General features: G+C 47.1%; 1 protein-coding gene across 1 annotated transcript in view; it reads left to right on the top strand.

Annotated features, from left to right (window-relative positions):
- The window catches only part of PXN (paxillin), a 54671-nt gene extending 36900 nt beyond the window's left edge, over window positions 1–17771 (top strand). The window contains exons 4-11 of the mRNA XM_009888619.1: window positions 1619–1758; window positions 2133–2334; window positions 2834–2969; window positions 13183–13353; window positions 13698–13871; window positions 14424–14505; window positions 14861–15009; window positions 17107–17771. Coding sequence (XP_009886921.1) covers window positions 1619–1758; window positions 2133–2334; window positions 2834–2969; window positions 13183–13353; window positions 13698–13871; window positions 14424–14505; window positions 14861–15009; window positions 17107–17373 — 1321 coding nt within the window. The 3' untranslated portion in view covers window positions 17374–17771. The remainder of the gene's footprint in view (window positions 1–1618; window positions 1759–2132; window positions 2335–2833; window positions 2970–13182; window positions 13354–13697; window positions 13872–14423; window positions 14506–14860; window positions 15010–17106) is intronic.
- The last annotated feature ends 231 nt before the right edge of the window (window positions 17772–18002 follow it).

An 18002-nucleotide genomic window follows, 5' to 3' on the forward strand; every position in this document is an offset into this window, starting at 1 on the left:
CCCAAAAGTTCTTTAGGAGGTGGGTGGCCTTTGGGTCAGTTACCTGATGTGCAATGACTTGAAAATTTAAGTAAATTCAAACTTCTTTAAAACTTTCGTCTCGGTAGATGGTAGACAGATAACTAGTATATACTCACAAAGGCAGCTGCTCTTACACCGAGAGGTTGGAGGAGTAGCCTGTACAGTAGGACAGATCTTTCTACTGACATGGGGATGAGTGAGGATGAGGCTGTCGGAGCTTCATCTCTGTTGGCCTTCTAGAGCGCACTCTGTCCTAAGTACCTTTTTACTCTGTGGAGAATGGTGTTTCTCTGCTGTCATGTTCGAACCATGCCTAGCTCTTTCTGCTGAGCAGGAAGTTGCTTTCAACCAGAACTAATTCTGGGTAGAGGCAGGCATATCCAGAGATGGCCCAGTGGAGGCAGTAATTGCAATTTTTTCAGATGGCTTCATGCAATTAGTACAAAATGGAGGTAATTACACCATGAGTTCTCCTGTTCAAGGGTCTGGCATGGCTTGGTTCTGGTGTGAATTGTAGCTTGTGTGCTTGAGTCGGGATGAACTATGCCCTACTCAGATTGAATGTGTGGATTTTTTTTTCAGTCTGAAGAGAAAGATAATAACTGTCCTTTTGGAATTCCATAATTGTCACTGGTGTTATAAGTGTCAGAGTCCTAGAGCCTGTTACATATTAACTTTCTAAGCATAACATGGTAATAAGCGCAAGACAGAGTTCCAATTTTGGATTTGGGAAATATCTTTTTGATAAAATAAGAACCTCTAGAGCATTAGAAGTTATTTGTCCACTTGTAAAATTAGGAGAAAATAATTTCCCTGCCATTGATGATGGGAAGACTGTTATTATAGTGTAATTACTATAAAAATCACTGCATTGGTGCTAAGTTTTGCTTTGAAACAGTTTGCAGTTGGGCGTGGTAAATGGGATTGCCCATATAGGATAAGCAAGAATTACAGCCAGTGTTTTACAAACACTTGTGAACAGCTAAACTTCTTTCAAGGCTTGTGCAGAAAATAGAAAATAGTTTCAAATTACTTTCTTACGAATTGATTAGAGTTCCCCAAATTAAAGGTTTGAGGACTTGAAAGGAGACCTTGAGTGCTGCAAGAGGCTACCACATAACCTGCCGCTTCTGACTTTTTGTTGATGGCTTGAGGTTTGTACTTTGCCTCTTTCTCCAGTCTGTGCTGGTCCTGCATTCCCTTGCTTCAGGGGTGAGGTTTTTGCTCCTTGGTGTGATGTCAGCAGAAACAAATCATTTTTCCTGTATGCAAGCTAATGGTTCTGCTGCTCTTCTGCGTGTCTTGGATCTACAGACAGTTAACTCTTTGCTACAGGGCTGTGCAGCACATAGTCCTAAAACCTGAGGCCCTGTCCGTCAATGCTATTTCTTTGTAACTGACAACTGAAGATGTGGCTAAGCAGCGGCTGTGTCGTAGTCGTTTCACAAAGCACACATCTTCTTTCCCCCAGAGCTAAAAGCATCAACTTGAAAAGAGTACGGTACACGTGTAAACTTTGTGAACCTAATTCAAGTTTTCCCTCCATCCTTCTGCTGTATCTTGATGTAGAAGTTTCACACTTCCCTTTTATCTTTAGTTTCCCAAACAAGCAGAAGTCTGCAGAACCATCTCCCACAATGACCAGCTCCTCTCTGGGCAGCAACCTCTCAGAACTGGACAGACTTCTTCTGGAACTGAATGCTGTTCAACATAATCCTGCCAGTGGCTTCCCAGCAGGTAAGGAATAGCAAGACATTTGGTATGACTGGATAGTTTGGTTCTCAAAATAGTAGCTTACTTTTTCCTTCCAACATCCTTACTGAGGGAGACCCCTCCAGCCTCTGATCAAAGATTCATGTAGTACGGACGGGATCTCTTGAGGTCTGTGGTGCAGCACCTTGCTCAAAGCAGGGCCAACTTCAAAATTGGCTCAAACTAAAGTTTCAAAGCTAGATTAGGTTGCTCAGGCCCTTGTGCTGTTAAGTTCTGCATATCCTCAAAGGATGGGTGTTCCACAAGGTTTCTGGGCAATTTGTTGCTCTTGTTTGTGATTAGCATGTATGTATTGACCTAGGGGTCTGAATGACTCTCTTCTGCTCCCCTTTCTTAAGATGAAACCAGCAGAAGCCCATCACTACCCAGCGTGACTGGACCTCACTATGTTGTCCCAGAGGGCAGCAGCTCAGTAGGAGGGAAGGCTGCACCCCCCACAAAAGAAAAGCCAAAGCGAAATGGTGCACGTGGGATTGAAGATGTGCGTCCCAGTGTGGAGAGCCTGCTGGATGAGCTGGAGAGCTCTGTGCCAAGTCCAGTGTGAGTAGTGTTTCGGTGGTTGCTGGTTTGGGTGCGGTGGGACAGCCTCTTGTGGGAGTATGGCTGTAGTAGGGGCAGATGCTGCAGGAGAGTGACAGGCAGAAGAAGGGCTTTGTCTAAAGGGTCAGAAATCAAGCAGGTACATGAAGATGCTGGGGCTCTTTTATCTATGCCTGGATGAGAAAATATTTAAGTGATGTTATGAGAGGTGGATTGTTCAAACTCAGATTTAAAGCTGATCACAAATACCCACTGTCTGACAAAATGAATGCTTGGTCATTGTACGTTTCTTAATGGATTGGGGTTGTGTGTGTACACACTCGTGTTAGATTTGACAGAGAGGTGAAGTCTGGGGGAGGGCTGGTCAGGGTGGGCACTGCTGGTGAAACTCACTGTGCTGTGCTTATTTGGAGGGGGAGTGGGACTTTCAGTCTAGGAGTGCTCTCCCAGGCTTAAACACGCTCTTTTTTATTCCCCCCCCCCTCCTTTTTCTTGTCAGCCTTGCAATCACTGTGAGCCAAGGGGAGGTGAGCAGCCCCCAGCGGGTCACCGCCAGTCAGCAGCAGACCCGTATATCTGCTTCTTCAGCTACACGAGAACTGGATGAGCTGATGGCATCTCTCTCCGACTTTAAGGTGCCCTATCATGACAACTTAAAACTTCATCTTGTCCTTTCCCACCCCCAGGCTCTCTTGCCTGTTAGCCACATCTGCTGACCTTGATTGGTCTCCAGAATGCCCTCCTTACCTCTCAAACTTGCTTTGAAAAACTTGCTGTGGTGGTATTTGCACTTTGAGTGCTACTGTAGGTGTTCTCAACTGCTATAAACTCTCATCACTGGCAGGGTAAGGCAGTTCGGGGGTCTGTTTTTCCTTTGGTTCTGCAGTTTGTCTGTTTGCCAAAGATAATGAGCTTAGTTACTGCTCAGTACAGGGTGAATTATTTTGCTGTGCTGCAACTTAACAAGAAGTAGGGGAGCATGGGACACCAGTCTGCTTACTGACAGAGACCAGGCTCTTCTGTTCTGTGGGATGACCCTCCTCTTTGGAGTGTATTTTTACCCTGATGTGCTTTCCCTGAGGATGATCTTCCAGGCACGTGGTATGAGCACTGAAGCCTTTGCATAAGACAGCTGGAGACTTCAAAAGTTTCCATCTTAAAACACTACCTCTTATTCAGCTCAAAATGGGATTAAAGTCTGAGCTTCTTGTGGGGGCAGAGGATAGCAAATACTATTCAGAATCTTGTTTGGGAATCAAACTATTGTATTGGAAAAGAACTGCTACTTTAGTCATAAGTAGTACATAAAAATCTCATAATAGGATAAGCTCAGGAATAACTTGCCCATGGTCATCTTGATACGTGAAGCACTCGGCATGTGTACTTGAATAACTTGTTCTTTATTCATATAGGTATGTTATCATTCTTGCACTAGATGATTAACTGTGGAGCTTATTTTCATGAGACTTCATTTACCCATAATCATAGCAAAATGAAAACTGTTTTCATTTCTTGCTTTCTACTTTCAGCTGATTTGCTTATAGCCTTACTGAATTTATTCACTTGAATTTGATCTGAGAGGTGGAGAAAGCAAATAGCTAATATATTCTCTTTGTTGTTATTGTTAAGTTTGCCCTTCTTACATACACATGCAAGTCTGCTTTCTCATACTAAGAAAGTCCCAACTCTGTTTTTTTCCTTATATGAAAGATTCTGCCTATGCGTGGTCGTCTTGTCTGTGCTGAACTTCATCTCCTTCTACCATGACTTTGGGTAGGGCAACCAGAGCTGAGGAATATTTTGTGAGGAGAGGTAAACAGGACATTCAGTGATGGCTTTGCTGGTTGTTGTTCTCTCTGTGCCACCATTCATGTGAGCGCTTTTGACGTGTGCTGAGGGTTTCATGTACGTCATTGCAATACCTGGAGTTTTGACCAAGTATGTGAGTTCAGAACCCAGCAGTGAGCCTGCATGCTCTGCGGGACGGCACTTGCCTTGCACTTACTGGAATTGAATTCAGTCTGCCATTTCTGGCACATGTACTTCATTTTGTGAGAATCTAGGAGTTACTCACTGTTTTCTCTAGGCTTACTGTAGTGTGTGTTTAGTCAACTGCAAATATTGACACCTTAGTGTTGCCTTTTTTTCTCCATATTAGGTCCTAGGGTAGAGTGCTGGATATCCACAAGTGCCTGTTCAGTCTGGTTGAAAAACTGCACTGTTGTGAAGCTGGAGTGAGCTCCCACCTGCGCTGCTGGCATACCCTGCCTTGCTCCTTGTGCGCGCTGTGGGAGCTTGAGCGCTATGGCCTTGTGCCCCTGCTGCTTTTATCAGGGCTCAGAGAACACGCTTGGGGTGTGGTTGCTGCCACCAGCCTCTGCTCCTAGGTGAGCTCTTGGCAACGGAGAATGACCTTGCCCAGCACAGGTTTTCCTTGCAAGATGCAAGGAGAGGACATTTTTAAAAGTGGGTGTTTGCAGTCTTGAGAAGAGGCCTTAGAATCTTTGTGCAACTCCAAGAAAACCCGCATGACAGAGACTAGCTGCTTGGGTTAGTTTCTGGTTGAGCTCTGAAAGCAAACTGAAATGCAGCAAGGTTTTAAGATTTGGGCTTTATAACACAGTATTATTATTTTTGTGAGGCATTGAGCTCATCTGTGTCTAAACGTTTTTCCTGAAGCACAAAGAACATGGTTTCAGTGATCATTTTCCTTTTGTCATTGACTGTTTTTCAGTTACTTTCCTTTTTCCTGTCCTCCAGGTTGCTTCATTTTCGCTTCAGTCCTTTTTGTTTGTTTTAACTTCCTTTATTTGTGCCAACTAGTGGTGTTAACTTGTCTGCAAAAATGTACTAGTCTGTGAAAGATGAAACGCTATTGTTTGAGTACCAGATCTCTGTGTGGTTGCAAGAAATAGGACAGAAAAACTAAGTGTGATGTGTAATTAGTTGAAGTTGGTAGCTGGTACAACTAGAAGTTGCAGTAGATGGGAATGGGAGGAGTGGAGTGGAGGCACTGATGTTTAATTTCCCTCATACGCTAAAGTAAAAGGTGCTATTACAGACTGATACGTTACCCTTTTATCATCTTTTGCTCACTTTAATGAGTTGCTCATTCTTTTTACTTAAGGAATCCATTTGATTTTGGTTATCTAGCTCATCAGTGAACAAGCACTGAGATTACTTAATGCACTTGTTTTTTCAACCTCTGCTGTTTCTGTGTAATACGATGCCTGCTTATTGCATAGCTAGGTGCTTGTATTTAACTGTTCTATTACTGTGGAGTTTGTAACCATTGCTCTTATTTTGGAGCTGATATGTTTTTAATATGCTGGAAATACTTGCTTTTGAGTGAAATGTTAATCTTGCCTTGAAAATGACTGACTTTGTTTTAGGAAGTCTGGAAACTAAGTGTGAACCAGAGCATAAACCCAGGTTACCTTTACAGGTGCATCCAGCTTAGGCAAAATACAGGGGGAATGCAATAGTGGAAAATTCCCTCATTTTAACTACTCAATGTACTTACTAGCCCTTTCCATCTCCGCTGTGACCATGGGTCTTGCTGTGCTAACAGAGGGCAGGAGCAATCTGTAATGAATTATGGTCCCCTATTGCTCTTTCCTTTGAGCACAGTCTCCCTGTAGCACTACTGTTGTGGCTTCACAAATGTGTGAGCGCACTAGCTCCTAACCCCTCAGGATGGTAGCAGCTTAGGTGAGCTGAAGGTACAGGGTTTTTTTTTCCATCTACTGGCAGATTTTGTGCATGTTCTGGTTAATTTTATTCTTTTATTCATAAGAATCCCAGAAGGGTAAGTAGAGGCTGAGATACCATGTGTGGGCTGAGGAAATTACATGCCCTGCTGCCTTAGAGCATGAACATCTAACTTCTTGAGGCTTCTTTGGAAAATGTGGCTAAGAATCAGAGCAGGTCTTGATTGCTCTTGGATTTGGAAATCCTTTGTGGCTCAGCGTTGGTCTTAGATTGACCTGCTGTGCAAACTTGTCCAAGCCACTGTTCTGATGTTCCCTTTTTAAGAAAAAGGAGTACTGCCAGTTTGTCGCATAGAGCTCAGCCAGGAACCACTGAAAATAGGGAAAGGAGGACCCAGGATCTTTTGTTTTCAAAAGACCCTGTAAGTCAAGGAGAAGCAAATATCGGTTGCTTTTGTTAGAGTGTATTTTGGATCAAAATTAATACTGATTTTATTACAATGTAAATGTGGAGTCTTTGGCCTAAGGGGATGAGGCTAATCTAGCCACCTAAGCAATGCTTATGAGGGCATGGAGTAACTGACAGACTCGTATAGATTCAGTATGTGTCATGTCCAAGGTGAGATTAGTGATGTGAATAGAACAAAGCCCATGTCATCTGTTCTTGCTGTGAATGCCCTGAAGCTTTGTTTTCATTGCCATGAACTCAGCCAACTGGAGCATTTTATTAGTGTATCAAGAAGAAAATGTCATGCTTTGTTCTATTCACTGATTGCTTTTTTTCAGCTTTGAAATGTAAAATTTACACGTCTGACTATGAGTAAGTTGTTAATGTGACCTTTACTCACAGTCTAGACATTCCTGGGTTTGTAGCTGGCTTTGAAGTGGCCGCTACATGCCTTCGTATCAGCTGCAGGTGAACACATAAGCTATCACTTAAAGGGCATAGGAAAAGGATCTGAATGGCTTCATCTCATGTAAGCTCATGTGAAGATCAGCACAATGTCATACTGGTTCTGCTCTTTGATATCGCATTTTCCTTCTTTACTCTTGGAAGTAAGGGGTTGCATCAACACAGCTCTTTGATTTAGAGGTCATGATTGCTGTAATGCTTAATTCTTTGCTTTTTTTCCTATCCTTACCTTTGTCTTTGTCTTTTTCTCTCCTTATTCCTTCTGTCTCCTTTCTGCAGACTAGTTCCACTATGTCTCTGAGTTCTGAACCCTCTCTAGAACCGATTCCCAGTTCAGCAAATGCAGACTCCAGCAACAGTCTAATGATGCTATCCCATTCCAAACACCCTTCTGCGAGTCACAGTGGAGACTCGACAGTGCCAACATCTGCCCCCTCAGCAGTCCTCTGCATTGAGGAAGGCAGTCACGCTGTAGTTCTGCCTACTTCAGGGCATTCTTCTGCTCCTCCACGCATGCCCTGTTTGCCACAAACAGTCCCTGTGCCCCCACCACGAGTCTTTTCTAGTTATGCTACTCGTGGGCAGCAGATGACCTCTGCAAGCTTGATTCGTCTGAGCAGAACGCCTGACTCTTCTAGAAACGCTTCCCAGGCTGTGCCGGCTTCCAGTGCAGAGCTTCTGTGTAGATCTACTAATGTGGAGGCACAAAGCCTAGAGTACAATTTGGCAAAAGAGACTGAGAAGAAGGAGCAGAGAACTGATCCCAAAATCTCAAGTGTACCAATTTCAAATGCTTTAAATGGTCAAGGGAAGGGACAGACACCTAAAGCGTTGGATCAGCAGGGAGCATTCAGGGACAATTCAGCCCTTCCTTCCCAGGGCAGAAGTGTGGAAACAGCTTTAGATGAGCTGTGGGCCCTGGGGCTGTCTGCACCTATGCCAGAGGTACATACAAAGAATGACAGTGTTTTGAATCCTGTGTATGAACCTTCTGTTGTGGCCCAGGATCGGTGGGATGTCTTCCCAGACACTAAAAACCAGTCGGGCTTTGTAGCGGAGCAAGAACAGCAGCCGAAAGCTGAAGTACCACATGAAACCAAGGCATATGGCTGTCCTGATCTAATCAAGGAGAGGCAGGGCAGAGACAGAACTCCTAGGAAAGCAGGTACTGCTAACATGAACAAAGCCACAGGAGACGAGGAAAAGGAGCAGTTCAGAAGCTCTGCAATTGCTCCAGAATCTCCTGAAAATGTTTGGAAAGCTGAATGGGATCTGCCATGCGTCTCCAAACCACCTATTGAGAGGATTTCTGCATCAGGCCAGGCAGGCACTGAATGAATGTAGGAGTAGGACAAGTCCTCGCTAGGACTGTTCTGACAGTGCACCAACATTTTGTGTGTGGTGTGAGTGTGCTCACCCACGCTAACAGCATGCAGCTCTGAGCAATGTTACTGACAGCTGCATGTCGGGGAGGTTTGAAATCCTGTGCTTTATCTTGTGGTCTCTTCTGCATGTTGGTCAGCAGCACAGAACATGGCAGTTTGTAGGGACTTCCCCGTGAAATGGACTTTTATTCCCTAACTGGGGTAAGACTCAGTCCACAGAGGCTTCTTGAAAGTTAAAGGGCTGTTTCACCCCACTGGAGGATCTTCCTGACTTGGGATGGCACTCTGCTAGCCTTTTTAGGTCTCATTGCTGGGGCTGTTAGTGTTCCTTCCAGTGCTGGAAGTACGCTTTGTGCACCAGACGTCTCTGACCAAGAGTCGTATGCCTGTAAAGGGCAAACAGAGAGGCTGCTCTGTGTCCGTGTGATGCTGAGGTTTCTTTAATGCTCAGTGGAGTGGTCATGCTGCACCTCCTATCTTGGCTTCCTGCTGGTTAATCTTTCCCTTCCTTTTCTAGATAGTTATTTTTGGCTGCTGTGATTATCCTTACGGGGTTTTTCCTTGCACTGAGTCACTGTTCTGGGCTGTGCCAAGAGGAATTTTGGCATTGTGGAATAAATGTCATCACTCTTCCTGCTCACAGTTGTCACTAATGGCTTGAGTTTGTGCTGTTGCATCCTGGGGCTTGTTCTGACATTGCTCTTCTCTGCTGATACTATTACCTTTGTCATTTAGATTAAATCTTTAATCAAGAGGACAAAAGAAACTTCGAATGTGCATCCAATGTATCGTGACCTCTCTCCAAGGCGTAAACTAGGTCCTGCCATATTTCACAAGACTGAGTCCCAAGATCGCTTGATTGAAGAGCTGCAGGACAGACTGGGCATCGCTAAACAGGAACAGGAAGAACGGAAAAGCCAGGATGACTGGCTGACAGAGGGGGTCATTATCACTGCCAGACCCCAGGGGGAAGAGCAGAATGGTGGACAGCAAGTAGAGAAGGTAGAAAGCAGGGACATGTGCTGGGAAATTCCAGCATGTCCCTCTGTCCAGATAGCATTGTGTGGAGGTGCAGATTTAATTTCTGAGTGTCCTAAGCGATATGAAATGAAGAACTAACTCTTTATACTCGCCCTTGTCTGGCCTGAAAATGAAACTAGCACTCAGGTTCTAGTTCTTGATGTTTGGAAATTGGAGTGGGATCTGAGGGTGCTGGTGATGGTGTCTGGGCAGTCTGCTACTATCACATATCAGATTTCCACGTGGGGATTGTTTTTAAAACCACGCCTGTCACAGAGGTGTACTTGAGTTTCCCCAATACTATACCTGTGCAGGAAGTTCTGTGTGTAAGGTGGTGCTTTTCCTTGAGCACCGGGGAAGCATGTTTTCTTGTTCTCTTCTCTTTCTTGCTGCTTTTTCCCCTTAGGTAAGCGTAGTGGAACAAACAGCCTTCCTGTTGCAGGAAGTGCTTGTTTGTTCCTCTTTGGATTTATTCACCTTTCTTCTTCCTCCGTGTCTTTCTAGGTGGTTTTTCCTCCAGAATCCCCGCTTCCCCCAAGGAGGACGGTTTCTGTTCCAGCCTCTCCTGGGCTCCAGCCTTCCAAAGAAGCTGCAAAGACAGTCCCTGCTAATGCTTCTCCCTCTCATCTCTCTGGCCCTGCACCTCTCCTCCCACTCCCACCTCAGCCTTCCTATGTGCCATCTACCCCAGCTCCTAGTCCAGTCTCTTCCTCTTCCTTCGGCTTGGCTCCCAAACCTCTCTTCCAGTGGGAAACTTCTGATGATGATTATCATGAGCTTTCTGTGGTGGGCACCCCTCCTGAAGATCCTAGGCACTCGTGTTCTCCCCGGGCCTGGACCCCTAGCACCAAGACAGTTGTTTCTGTTGGCTGTCAGACTGAAGATGAAGCTTTCTTCCCACAGATGCAGGCAGGCTTCTCTTCTGGTTTGTGTTTTTAGCAGTGTTTTCCAGTCTAACTACTGCTCCCAACTTGATAGCTCAGTACATAAAATGTTCAGGTAAATGCTGGTACTGAACAGCTGGATAGGAGAAGAGGGCTCATTGGTGCTATCTAATCCCAGCTGTGCCTGTCTAGCACTGCAGAGTACATGTCTTTGCCATAACCTGCTGGTGTGTGGGGGGGTTCCTGTCTGTCCAGATGATCGCTTTGTGCAGCAGGGACTCCGGTTCCCTCTGACATGGAGGCGGCGGCTCTGAAGCACAGGGTGTAAATCTCTCTTGGAGTGGGGAGAGTAGAAGATGGCAAAACCTCAATACTGGAAGGAGCAAATCAGCAGTCATTCCTGTTTGCCTGTTTAGACAGGCGTCCACCATGCAAGTGGATTTCGGGGAGGAGATGGTATGACCAAGAGTGGTGTTCTGCATCTCCTGTCAGGGAAGAGCTGCGGTTCCAGGATGGTGGGAAGTCTTAAAGTATATGAGCAGTGCAGTGGTGTGCAATGTTATGTGTACAGGAAGCTCTCAAGCAGTGAGCAAAGAAACACCTCTGCATCTTGAACTGTTGTGCTTTTCAGGTGACCTCTGCTCCTCCCCTCGTCCGCAGTACCAGTCTGCTGGCTGCTCATGCACCCCTGGGCCCCCCCGCCCCTGAGAAGGCAGGACCTCTTTTCTGTTTCTTCAGCATGGTGTGCTCTTCTGGTCAGTGAGTGTGCTGCAGACGCTGCTAGGATCTGCTCCGAGACCTCCCAGTGCCATTAATGCAGATGATATCCTGTGGTGCATGGTTTGCTGCTCATAGAGCTCCTAACTGAACTCGAGTGATGGCAGATCTCATGAGTGAAGGGCGGGAATTTGAAGGGCCTTTGCATGATGAATTTATGTGGATGCTGTGCTGAGTGTCCAGGCATTGCGTGCAGGAGGTGGAAACAAACCTCTTTCAGGTGGGGACTCATCTGTGAGCTGTCAAGAAGGCTGGATGACCAGGCCAGGTAGAAGTCATAGTGTGCACAGGTGGTTGTGCCTGCACTGAGGTCAGCTGTGGCTGGTAGGAGTGTGTGGCCCTTACAGGCGACAGTGAAGTGCTCTGTTGCTACATGTTGAGTTCATCTCCTTTCTCTCCAGATGGTATTTGTCATTTGTGTGTGGCACTTGTGCTTGCCCTGCCTGGTGGCCACAAGCCCCTGGTTAGAGTGAGAGAGGATATGATTCTCTCGACACTGTACAGACCTTTTCCTCCTGCTGTGCCATGCAACAAGCCCCGGCTTTGTCCTGGGACTCTGGCCTGGCTTTGTTTACAAAGGCCTGTTGTTTCCCTCCTGTGAGAAGTCTCCTTGCGATGGTGTGCTTTGGAGACATTCACTGTAACCATTAGGTAGTGAATAACTGCTGCGTGGCAGAGGGTTTGTGTTTGGCTCAGGACATTGGGGTGTGATGAGGCTGTTCTGTGCTGCTGGACTAGGAGAGGTTGCAAGTTACAGGATGGCTGGGAGGAGAGAGGAGGGGAAAAACTGTGTTAGGCTCCTTTGGGAGCCATGCTGCATGCAAGGCAAGACTGATGAGGAGTGTGTGTAAGAAAACTAAAATTATGTATGTCATGAGAATTTTTATACAAACGAGTAGAAACCAGGGTTTGTCATTGAGTAAACTAGTCTACTACAAGTATCACCAGCTGCAGGACAGGGAATAGAGCTCCTTCTGTGGCTGGAAGGGCAGGTTCTGCCAAGGCTGTGAAGGACTTCAGCGTGTCCCTGTTCCCCTGGCTGTGCTGGCAGAAGGCTGGTGGGTTGTTCTCAAGTGTAGATTTTATGTCTGTTTTAATCTATCTTCTTAGTAAGAGAAAACATGCTCCAGACCAACATCTCAGAGAGGGACTTCCTTGGGTTTCTCCAAACCTGATAGTAGCTATTGCAGTGCAAAGTCAGCTGAAATAATGTGTATTTCATTATTGCAGTTTACTTGCAAAGGGGGCTTTAGTGGCCAAAGAGAACATATACTTTGTTTATAAGTTATGAAACTAAGTAAAACATTTCTCCCCCTCCTCTGGGAAGCCTTTCCAAGCCATGTGTACTGTGGTAGTGTGAGTTTCAGAAACAGCCTCTGAGATAAGTATCTTAATCCCTTTCCCCCCACCCCTGGTGCATTTCCAGCAGTCTGACAATAGACGTGGCAGGCTTTCTGTTGCGGTCCTGTCTGCTAGGGCTCTGCTGTGGATGCACTGCCCTCTCTGTAGGTAAACAGCAGGCAATTTGAAGGGAGTTATTTCCTTCCTGGTTTCACTTGCATAACTCAGGCGTGGGATGAGAGCCACCTGATGGGGGCAAAGGAGCTGTGGCAAAAAGATCCGCAGAAGGTGGCGCAAAGGGAGGGAGTGGAAGGGAGAAAATATGCTAGCTGAAAGGCAGGTGAGATGAGGAAGAGGAGAGGGATCTCTATCAGAGAGGAGGGTGTGACAATTGAGAGGGCAACAGCATAGAAATAGAGAGGTCGAGGGGAAGGAGCCCTCTGGATGGCGTCTCTGCTTTGTCAGCTTGCCAGGAGCTGATGAGGTAAAGGGAGATTTTTGGCAGAGGCTTAGAGGGCACTGTACTGACTGCTTGGGATCTGTTGGTGACTTCTGCTGTACGCACAGTGGAAGGAAAATCAAATCTTCAGTTCACAGCTCTTCTGTTATGCATCCCAGGGTCTCCGCTTGTCTCTGCATGGGCAGAATACATGTGTGTACTTGACCCTGGCTCTCACCGGTTTCTGCAGAGAGTGTAGCTGTCTCCTAGCAATCTCCTGTCTGTCTCTACAGAGGAGCCCATTGGCAGCAACAGCAGGCATTTATCTTGTAAGCACAGCAGCACTTGCCTTACAGTCTCTGTTTTCTCTTCCCTGCAGTTCATGGCACAGGGGAAAGCCGGGAGCAGCTCCCCTCCATCCACAGCCTCCAAGCCTGGCAGTCAGCTGGACACCATGCTGGGAAGTCTCCAGTCTGACCTGAACAAACTGGGTGTAGCTACAGTTGCCAAGGGTGTCTGTGGAGCCTGCAAGAAGCCTATTGCTGGGCAGGTGAGTTGAAGGTGCTGTCTCATTGCTGAATCTTGGGCTGCAGCTGGGAGTAATGGGGAGGGCTGTTTCGTGAGGCTGAAGAGACTGGAGATGCTGGAGAAACTGAAGTACTCTATTTATCCACTGGCTAGGTACGCTGTAAGCTCCTCCAGTGACCTCTACCCTGCCCTTGAGGGACTGCCCTCTCCTGAGATGATAGGTAATTCAGTTTTCATGCTACCCCAGTCCAGGGCTCACTTGAGTAGTAGAACTTGTCATTCTTGCTGACCTCCAGCTGGTATCTTGTCATGTGGTCTAGGGGAGAGGGAGATAGAGTTGTCCTTCATAATTTGTCTTCCCAACAGGTAGTTACAGCCATGGGGAAAACCTGGCACCCTGAGCACTTCGTCTGCACCCACTGCCAGGAGGAGATTGGGTCACGTAACTTCTTTGAGCGCGATGGTCAGCCCTACTGCGAGAAGGACTATCACAACCTCTTCTCTCCTCGCTGCTACTACTGCAATGGGCCGATCCTTGATGTGAGTTCCTTATAGGTATTAAGGGCATTAACAAGGTGCTGCAGGCTTAGGTGCTAAAAACTCCACCCGTGTGTCCTGGTGGAAGATATTGTTTGGGACTTGTCTTTTTCCTTTGCCCTGGCTCTGAAAGGGAGACAACTTTGCCCAGTCAAATTCTTACACTAGCGAGAGGAGTTAGTCCCTCTTACCTTTGATGAAGTTCCTTCAGAACCCCATATCGCTCTGTCATTCCGATAATGATTCCTCAGCATTTGTCTGTTGGTAGTCTGTAGTAACGGGCACCAGTGCTAGTCCTGAGAGCTGGACGGGGCCCTGTATAAGGGAGGAAGCAGTGCGTAAGATCCTTTTAGGGTAAAAAAAAGTGTGCAGTGGGGAAAGCCTGAACAAGCCAGAGACAGGGGAGAATTGACTCAGCTCTCTAAAATACAGTCTATTTTAATGCACGGTCTTGTCAGTACCAACATGAATGTGTTCTTCCCCTCACCCAGTCCCCCCTTACTCCAAACTGAAGCCATCATTTACATGACTTGCACTTTGTCTTCCTCTGAACAGAAAGTGGTGACGGCTTTGGACAGGACATGGCACCCTGAACACTTTTTCTGTGCCCAGTGTGGAGCTTTCTTCGGACCCGAAGGTATTGCTGTTTGATGCAGTCTCCTTCCTGAACCGTAGACAAGTGCATAAGGCAGAGCTGCTATTAGGGGACAGCCTAAGAGATGACAGGGGAACTACTGAAGATGGAAGTTCCAAGGGATATAGCTGTTTATCGGGGAAGGATGCTAGCAGCAATCATCTCTCCTCCCTGGAGAGGAAGGGTATGCATGTGCACGCGTGCGCATGGGACAGGAAGCAGAACAAGGAGCTACCTGCTGTGTCTGCATTAGCAGAGGAAAGGATGATCCTACCCACGCTGCTTACCCTGCAGAACGTGGCTGGCCACAGGTAAAGATCAGGAGCTGATGTTCTTTGCCTCTCTTCTCCTTTGGCAGGATTTCATGAGAAGGATGGAAAAGCCTATTGCCGCAAGGACTACTTTGACATGTTTGCTCCTAAGTGTGGAGGCTGTGCCCGGGCTATCCTGGAAAACTATATCTCTGCCTTGAACACCCTGTGGCACCCTGAATGCTTTGTCTGTCGGGTAAGAAACCCAAGGTCCTTTGCTGTTTCGGTATGACCCCTCTCATTTCTACCCTGCAGGCATCTGGTCCCTTATCAGGAAACGCGTCTGTGGGGTAGGGAAGGGCAGCCAGCCCCACGAGATAAAATCATGTCAGCAACCAAACACCTTCTTGTTCCTCTGCCTGTTTACATTAAACTTTCTAGCTGCTTTGCTCTTTCTGTTCCCAGCTGCAATTATGGGCTTCTGCAGCAGCTCTCAGATAAACAGAGACATTTTCTGTGACCTTTAAATAATTATAAGCTAAGCCTCTCTCTAAGCACTTGCCTCAGCAATCAGATTTTGAGGCTCTTCCTCCCATGCTCCATCTGACAATGTAAACTAATGAGACTGACCTTGTTCAGACAAACATGCAAGTCAGTGAAATAGTGGCAGGCTCCATACAACAGGCATAATAAACAGGAATACTGCAGATTAAATGCTTGGCACTCTTTCAGAGAGCCTTGCAAATATTAACTCTTACGGGCCCCAGGAGATGAGCAAAATCAGCCAGTGTTTCCTAGAGTAGGAAAGGAAGGCAGAGACCAGAACAAGCAGCAGAACCACAAGCTGCCAATTCCTGGTGTCATGCTCAGAGCAGACCGTCGCCATACTGTTGGGACTCTGTGCCCAGAACTATCTGTGGCTCCCAGAGTGGTGTGCAGAGAGTGGAGGCAGAAGATGGTAGTCCCGACTCTGTGGGATTGGGGAGGGCTGTGCCTTTTTGCACAGAGAAGGAGACTTCTGTCAAGCCGTTCTGCTTTCCTTTCCCCCTGCTGCCACACTGCCTGTATTAGCAGGGCCAGCACTGCTGTCTTCCAGGACACGAGGTGGGATTCTCTTCCTGTTTTTGCTAAAGCAAAGCAGACAGTTTCTGTGCAATACGCTGTTAATTTCAGTAGTTAGAAGAGGCTTAGCTTAAAAAGTAAAGTCACAGAACAGAAAATTGGTTCTGTTTTACCTCAAACCAGGACAGCTGTCCTGCTGACTGAGGAAGGAGGCTGTTTGTTGAAGTAATTGTCAGCATTAGAAAAGTCTTGGACTTGCTGCAGGCAAACTGCATTTTTCCCAGTATTGTGTTTAGCTGTCCGTGGCTCTGCGTGCTGTTTGCTGGACTCCTATGTATGTGTTGGGGTCCAGCTGTGTTCGATATTGTGTGTCCTCCCTGGGGAAAAGGATGGTGTTGGGGCTAAGCAGAACCAGGATGATGGAAATCTGGCTTCTCCTCTGGGCCTTGCTGCTGATATAGTCAGTCAATCTGACAGTATCCTCAACTCTCCTCCACACCCTGCTGCCTCAGTTTCCCACTTGTACAAGGAGAGGGGTCTCCCCAGGCTTTTGGGGGTGGTGGGGTTTCTGCTGCAGCTTCTGAAGTGTAGCATCCTCAGCTGCCTGATGCTGAGGGGGGTGAGGAGCTCTGGGTGCTAATAAGCACATAATTGGTGTATCCTCTTCTCGTCTATTCAAAGTCATTAGCACTGTAGAACAAACAGCAGTTTCTCCCAGTAGTGATGTGTGTATGCCTGGTGGAGATGCTTCAGGATGGACAATCCTGCGCAAAGTGTACCTGCGTAATGCCAGCCATTCTGGAGAAGTCACTTGTAAAGATTAATTGTGCCTCATTTTCTCAGCTGGAACCAGTCTCACATTCATCAAAATTCTGCTGCATGAAAGTCTGTGTTGGTCCCCGCTTCCGCTTGCCATTGTGGGGAAGCTGGAGTGAGATCAAAAAGAAAAACCAAAAAAAACAGGGAAAGATGCTGCAGTGTTTCCCATCTCAGAGGGAGGAGTGTTCTCCTTACTGCTGGCCGGACACATCTGGTAGCTCATCTGTAGTATTTTCTTAGTAGAAGTGAAACCAGTTGGGAGAAGGGGCATGGTTAATTCCCTTGCTTTTGGCTGTATCTGTCCCTCTGTCAGCCTTTCCGTGGAAATTCTTCTTGACGTATAACAGGACAACGCTGTTCACCCTGCCCACAGTACAGCCAGGCTGTGCCACGGAGCAGAGGAGCCTTGTGGAGCTGCCCGCATCCCCGGCTTGTTATACAATCTGTCCCCTTCTGCTTTATCCTCCTGCAGGAATGTTTCACACCATTCATCAATGGCAGCTTCTTTGAGCATGACGGGCAGCCCTACTGTGAGGTGCATTACCACGAGCGTCGCGGCTCGCTCTGCTCCGGTTGCCAGAAGCCTATCACAGGACGCTGCATCACTGCTATGGGCAAGAAATTTCACCCTGAACACTTTGTCTGTGCCTTCTGCCTCAAGCAGCTCAACAAAGGAACCTTCAAAGAACAGAATGACAAGCCCTACTGCCAGAACTGCTTTCTCAAGCTCTTCTGTTAGAGGCATCATAGATGGGCGCTAAGCATCTTTCTGCCGCCCCCTTGACAGTTCTGTCTCTCTGAACATTACTGTGATTTAGAAACCTTACCAGGCAGGGGAGGAGGGGGGTGGGGGTGGGGTGGGAGTGCTTTCTGCTGCTATGGAGAGGCAGTAGATCCACAGATGAGATGGACCATTAAACTGGAAATGCCCTTGCTGTGTCTCAGTAGAGAGAGGCAGAGTCCCCTCATTACGGAGTGCGTGTCTGTGTGTGTGACTGACAGCTGAGCTTAGCTCGAGGGCTCCAACAGGGAGATTTTACTCAGCCCCCTCCTGGCAGAAGGAGTCTTTGCCAGTAAGTTTCAGCCTGTGTCAGCTCCCTGAGCAAATCGTGACACTTGCTGACAACTCAGCCCTCTGCTTTGACACCTCTTTCGCAGGCTTATGTCCGCATGCCTGCAGTCTGAGCAATAGCACAGCAAGGGCACCCTGTGATCTCAGTGCCACCCTGGCTCCGCTCATTAAAGCCACGTGCTGTGTGTGACTTGCTGAGATCAGCGTCAGCGCAGGCAGCCAAGACCCTGCAAGGGTCTCTCCAGTTCCATTACACTGTAAGGAGATAATACCACTTACTTTTTTTTTTTTTTTTT

Source organism: Charadrius vociferus, unplaced genomic scaffold (assembly GCF_000708025.1).
Source record: "Charadrius vociferus isolate BGI_N301 unplaced genomic scaffold, ASM70802v2 scaffold917, whole genome shotgun sequence".
NCBI lineage: Eukaryota > Metazoa > Chordata > Aves > Charadriiformes > Charadriidae > Charadrius > Charadrius vociferus.